The sequence below is a fragment of the Ostrea edulis genome, chromosome 6, assembly GCF_947568905.1.
Source record: "Ostrea edulis chromosome 6, xbOstEdul1.1, whole genome shotgun sequence".
Taxonomy (NCBI): Eukaryota; Metazoa; Mollusca; class Bivalvia; order Ostreida; family Ostreidae; genus Ostrea; species Ostrea edulis.
In genome coordinates, this window is record NC_079169.1 from 16,769,109 (window position 1) to 16,775,938 (window position 6,830).

A 6,830-nucleotide genomic window follows, 5' to 3' on the forward strand; every position below is an offset into this window, starting at 1 on the left:
ACTGTCTACCAGGGTGAGTCAGGGAGCTTTTAAATACGGAGTTTTCATAGTCATACAGAGAATTGATTTCATAAACAGATGATTTACGCTATAGGCAAAGCTTCATGTAATATACATGTTAAGATTTAATTTCATTATTTTCATTTCACTACAATATACTACGAAGAGTAATATAAGATAAATAGATAAATAAATAAATAGATAGACCACAGGGATTGCAACAAACTTTTGAAAACATTACTACCCGAAGTAAATAAATATTTAATACATGTAGAATGCATTACACGTAGAACCCTAACTCTAACCCCTACCACCCTTACACGGGGTTGAACTCACGACCTGTGGAACTAAATATCCCTCAGCGTGTGAACAGCGCGCTACAAAACTCGACCATCTAACTTGTTTTAGGCGACGATGGTATTTTCACCACACTGTCGCACGCTACTTGGTATTCTCATCACGCTGTCGCACGCTACGCGGTATTCTCATCACGCTGTCGCACGCTACGCGGTCATTGTTGAACTTGGAAATGGTCGTTTAGCGTAAAAACAAGATACACAGCATTTGAAATATTTCGAAAAAGGGTATCCATTTATAGGGTATTTCTCTGTGCTTTCTTTTCTTAGGTCAGTTATGTCATTGCAATCCCCGAGCTTTATAAAAATAATACTTCAAATGCACTTGTAACTTGTATTGTTCCTCTTACACCATGATGTACGGACACACGTTTGTGATATAATTTATCCAATCAATGTTTAAATCCACGGTTGATTTTTTTCTTCAAAAATGCCATAGGAAATAGGTCAAATCATTGCACACAGAGGTTGTAGTTATTGTTAGTTATAACACAAATCTCAACACCTCACGATTTAGTTATTGTTAGTTAAAACAGAAATCTCAACACCTCGAGATTTAGTTATTGTTAGTTATAACAGAAATCTCAACACCTCGAGATTTAGTTATTGTTAGTTATAACAGAAATCTCAACACCTCACGATTTAGTTATTGTTTGTTATAACAGAAATCTCAACACCTCGAGATTTAGTTATTGTTAGTTATAACAGAAATCTCAACACCTCACGATTTAGTTATTGTTAGATATAACAGAAATCTCAACACCTCACGATTTAGTTATTGTTAGTTATAACAGAAATCTCAACACCTCGAGATTTAGTTATTGTTAGTTTTAACTGAAATCTCAACACCTCACGATTTAGTTATTGTTAGTTTTAACTGAAATCTCAACACCTCGAGATTTAGTTATTGTTAGTTATAACAGAAATCTCAACACCTGGCGATTTAGTTATTGTTAGTTAAAACAGAAATCTCAACACCTCACGATTTAGTTATTGTTAGTTAAAACAGAAATCTCAACACCTCGAGATTTAGTTATTGTTAGTTATAACAGAAATCTCAACACCTCGAGATTTAGTTATTGTTAGATATAACAGAAATCTCAACACCTCACGATTTAGTTATTGTTAGTTATAACAGAAATCTCAACACCTCGAGATTTAGTTATTGTTAGTTTTAACTGAAATCTCAACACCTCACGATTTAGTTATTGTTAGTTTTAACTGAAATCTCAACACCTCGAGATTTAGTTATTGTTAGTTATAACAGAAATCTCAACACCTGGCGATTTAGTTATTGTTAGTTAAAACAGAAATCTCAACACCTCACGATTTAGTTATTGTTAGTTAAAACAGAAATCTCAACACCTCGAGATTTAGTTATTGTTAGTTATAACAGAAATCTCAACACCTCGAGATTTAGTTATTGTTAGATATAACAGAAATCTCAACACCTCACGATTTAGTTATTGTTAGTTATAACAGAAATCTCAACACCTCGAGATTTAGTTATTGTTAGTTTTAACTGAAATCTCAACACCTCACGATTTAGTTATTGTTAGTTTTAACTGAAATCTCAACACCTCGAGATTTAGTTATTGTTAGTTATAACAGAAATCTCAACACCTCGAGATTTAGTTATTGTTAGTTAAAACAGAAATCTCAACACCTCAGGATTTAGTTATTGTTAGTTAAAACAGAAATCTCAACACCTCGAGATTTAGTTATTGTTAGTTATAACAGAAATCTCAACACCTCACGATTTAGTTATTGTTAGTTAAAACAAAAATCTCAACACCTCGAGATTTAGTTATTGTTAGTTAAAACAGAAATCTCAACACCTCGAGATTTAGTTATTGTTAGTTATAACAGAAATCTCAACATCTCACGATTTAGGTATTGTTAGTTTTAACTGAAATATCAACACCTCACGATTTAGTTATTGTTAGTTTTAACTGAAATCTCAACACCTCGAGATTTAGTTATTGTTAGTTTTAACTGAAATCTCAACACCTCACGATTTAGTTATTGTTAGTTAAAACAGAAATCTCAACACCTCGAGATTTAGTTATTGTTAGTTATAACAGAATTCTCAACACCTCGAGATTTAGTTATTGTTAGTTATAACAGAAATCTCAACACCTGGCGATTTAGTTATTGTTAGTTAAAACAGAAATCTCAACACCTCGAAATTTAGTTATTGTTAGTTATAACCGAAATCTCAACACCTCACGATTTAGTTATTGTTAGTTTTAATTGAAATCTCAACACCTCACGATTTAGTTATTGTTAGTTATAACAGAAATCTCAACACCGGACGATTAAGGTATTATTAGATATAACAGAAATCTCAACACCTGGCGAGTTTAAGGCCCTGGGGGACGAGGACGTGTTGGAATGAGCGCGGCAGAGGAAGACGTTGATTAGCTAGTTTTGACGAATTCTAAGATTCAATATTTCGAAATATCGTATAAGAGAAATACATTTCACACATATGCAGTTTTAGTGTGCTGTGTACATAGTAAACAATACAAATATAGATCATTATCTGCGTCTGGACCTAAATTTTGTGCTGTTCGCTGGTGCACATAATCACGGTGTATGTATTGAGCATCGGCTTTCACTATTTTCAGTACTTTGATTATATATAAGCGTTAAGAAAAACCCTACACACAGGCAGAGGTGAAATATAGCCGTGTAATTGTATATCATCTTTGAACCTAAAAGACTAAAATAGTATTACAATTCATGATAGATTATTATTTTCATCCATGAAATTCTTACGACTGTATGCATAAATGGGCAGCAAGATAAAGTTGTACCTTTCTGGGCCTCTAGGAAATTCTGCGTTCGCTGTGAGTATAAATGCCCCAGCAACAACCGCCACACTTCAGAACGTCTTCATCTGACGAGCAGTAACAATGAAATGGCAGTGCTTGTGTGGCGCTTTCCTGCTGGTTTCCTTGGTCGTCGTTATGGCCGAGGAATCGTGTGACAGAGAGGAAATGGAGACGACCATATGTAGTCTGTGCGCACAACGAAGCGGAAGTAGACTCAGTCAGTTAGGTATGGTTTACAATTTAGACAGTTCTACAGGCCATATAAAGAAAGAAGTTAGAACTAAAGCCAAAATTGCATGATTTGGCTCTGTCAATCCTTGAAAATAAAACGTTTTCCTTATCGAGTTTTGTGCAGGAAACAGCACGAGCGTAATTATATGCATTGAAACCGGATGCGGTATGGCAGAAATATCTATTTTTAATAGAAATTCTGAACTATTTTTAATGATTTTTTATGGGCGCCACTCTTGAAAGGGGCATACTGTTATGAACATTATCTTCCTATACCAAAAGGCCTGGAACATATCGGTACATGTACATGTGTGCATAGTATATTAGTACAGAGTCGATGTAGAATTGGGCCACTTCAGTTTCAAAGACCTAAACGTTAAAATCAACAGAGGAACAATCACAAACAGTGAGATAATTAAGTCCGGACACGATGTTTTGGAATCCATTCTGTAACGATACCGAGAAAAATGAAAATACTTATAGTAGGATTTGTAATCGGTATATCATAGCTCATGACTTACAATTAATGCAGCCTTCCTCGATTTTTAATATTCTGGCCTTTATTTTTCAGAAATGTCACTGTGTTAAATATCAGAGAGGGCTGCATTATTGCGGCAAAGGTCAAGGTTGAACTCACACATACTCGTAGAATTATCAATAAAACTTCAAATATGAAATTTCTCTTTAGAAAAATGATGAGATTTCAGTCGTTCGTCATAATTCATGGAAATAATTACAGGTTTGATTGACGGACAATCGGCTCTAGAGGACAAGGACGATTACAAATTGAAGTATCTATTTTTCTTGATTTACATTGATGTATCATTACATTACTGTGCCTTTCATGCTTGATTATAGTTCGGAACATTGCTTGATTACAGTTCGGAACATTGCTTACGTAGCTTTGTCCTTGTCATGAATATACAGTATGTAAGTATCCCGATCATAAATCACTAAAATGACATCAGATTTAAAATGATTGCCTAATTAATGCTTATTGTGTAGGTCATAATGCGGGATGAAAGGGGGGGGGGGTCCCAACTTTTTGATAGTGAAGGTTGAAGCCTATATAGATAGTGAGCTCTGTATCTTTCTACAGCACCAGTAAAATTCATATAAAAACACATCCGTCCCCCCACCTGATATCGCGAAACCCTTTGATCGTGTACTATAGCAACTTAAATCGAGAAGAACGATTCATCCCATTTCACCAGATAAACTTTGTAACGGAATTAAACATCAAAACTGTATGTAAATTACAATAATTTCGTTAACAGATAATGCCAACATCTTCATAATTTCTTTATCGTGAAGTGAATGCTTGAAAGATTTTGTTGGAAGAATCGGTGCGACATTAATGATTTATTTTGCAGAAAAAAAGTTGTGTTTTGGGCAAACAGCAAAATTGAAACCTAAGAAAAACTCATCAGTAGTATAGTGTGCAGATTTCGAGCAGCACAAAGCTAGTTCTCGTACCGACCGGATCAGCGTCCCTACGTCCCCCCACCCCCCTCGTATCGATGATCGGGCTATGAACGCTGATCCGGTCGGTACGAGAACTAGCTTACCTAGGTCCGACTCATTCTTCTCGTTAAAAAACGTAGTAAACCCACCTGCCTTCGGGCAACAAGTCCAAAGTCCTGGTAAAGGGTGATGGCTACTTTACCGGAAGGTCCGCCATCTTGGCGAAGGGCTGACCGGAAGAGCTGCCATTTTGGACTGGGAGCGGAAGGGTCACCATCTTGGCGGAAACAGAAGGGCTGCTATCTTGGCGGAAGCGGAAGGACCGCCATATTGGCGGAAGCGGAAGGACCGCCATCTTGGCGCCGGTTCAAGGGGCTCGAAATGCGAACACTATGCTACTCTCATCTTATGGGTCTCCATCTTTACGAAAGTACCATAAATACAATATTAAAGGAAACATCTCATGTTTTCAAAGTATACAACATTACATGCATTTCGTCTTCTTTATGCTTATAGTAATTAATTCTAATAGTTCGTTCGCCGAAATTTTGCGATAATTAACCACAATACAGACTTAAATCTAAGCTCCGATTTCAAAAAGTCAAGTTAATTAGGTAGGTAGTCACGTGGTACAGTAAACGTCACATCCGCCCTTCGGATTGTGAAAGTACTGCTAGATATTATTAAAAACTCAACTTTTAGGGGCCTAGTTTATTTACCATGGGCAACATGTAAATCGATGTTGACAAATTGTCCGAGTTTTAAATGTGTTCGCCACCAGTTCACACATATATGTAAATGCCCAAATATAGCGAGTAAAGCGTGTATGAAATCGGCAATAGTGTGAGTAAATAATGTTTATATGGGTCGCTGTCTAACAAACTGCTACGCGACAACACCTCTGTCAACGTCTGAATGTCAAGATTCTTGGCAAAACTATTTCTCCCTGTATTGCATTATAAAGTATGATTTTACAAGTTTTAGTATTTAAGCTTAAAATATTACAGTAAGTTCACAAAAACAACGAATTCCATGATTATTCTAGTATTATTGGATGAATGAATGAATGAATGAATATTGTCTCATATTTACCAGCTTCTGCGTTTATAAAATTCAGACAAGTGTTTGATTTGCTTAGATATGATCATTACAGTTTGATAAGTTAGTTTTAGTACGTTTTGATATGATTTTTAGACGTTGACAGAGGTATTAGTGGAGCATAGCGGGAACGATAACTCTGGGTAGAGATTGGGCGTCATAATGTAAAACTTATACGGTACCAATTTCGATGCACCTAAAGACATTTTGGACCAGAACACAAATTTCCGAATTAACGATTTTTGTAGGTAATACAGTCGGAACGACTCGAATATCTCGCGCACTCGACATGTAGAGTGCGTGGGACATTCAAGGAGTTCCGATTGGTAACTGATATGCCGATTGTCTGGCGTAAGTGCTTTTCAACGCTCACCTCACCATAATTCGATCATTTTATAAGATATATAATCGAATTCCTGTGCCATTGTTTGGGAAGTGTATTCTGCTTTACACTATATGTAGGCCTAAGCCGTTTTTAGGCATCCCAGTTCTCGTCGGCCTAGTACAAGCGTTTCATGATATCAGGAGCTTGCACTTTCAATACCAGGTCCTATACTCACCAATATTTACAGTATATGCAGTATGTATTTCTATTAGAAAGATTTCTTCAGCGTATGTTCACCCTTTCATTTATCTGTATTATTCCAATTCAGCACTCAATCCATTTTAAACCCATATCACTTACTGATTTGAACATATTTGATTATACTGATAAAATACAAATTAAAGGTTTAAGCGCAAGTTCTGACAACTTACTAGGATCTCACATTGTCTTCTTCATTCTTTAACAGGAAAGATGCAAGTCGCCTTTTATGTCTACATGTCCCAGAACATCAAAATTAGT

The 6,830-nt window shown here is 36.0% G+C and overlaps 1 protein-coding gene across 1 annotated transcript in view; it reads left to right on the forward strand.

Moving 5' to 3' along the window:
- The first annotated feature begins 3,229 nt into the window (after positions 1 to 3,229).
- The window catches only part of LOC125683864 (complement C1q-like protein 3), a 4,081-nt gene continuing 480 nt past the window's right edge, over positions 3,230 to 6,830 (forward strand). Inside the window, exons 1-2 of the mRNA XM_048925361.2 lie at positions 3,230 to 3,419; positions 6,778 to 6,830. The exon at positions 6,778 to 6,830 is cut by the window's right edge and continues 480 nt beyond it. Coding sequence (XP_048781318.2) covers positions 3,275 to 3,419; positions 6,778 to 6,830 — 198 coding nt within the window. The 5' untranslated portion in view covers positions 3,230 to 3,274. The remainder of the gene's footprint in view (positions 3,420 to 6,777) is intronic.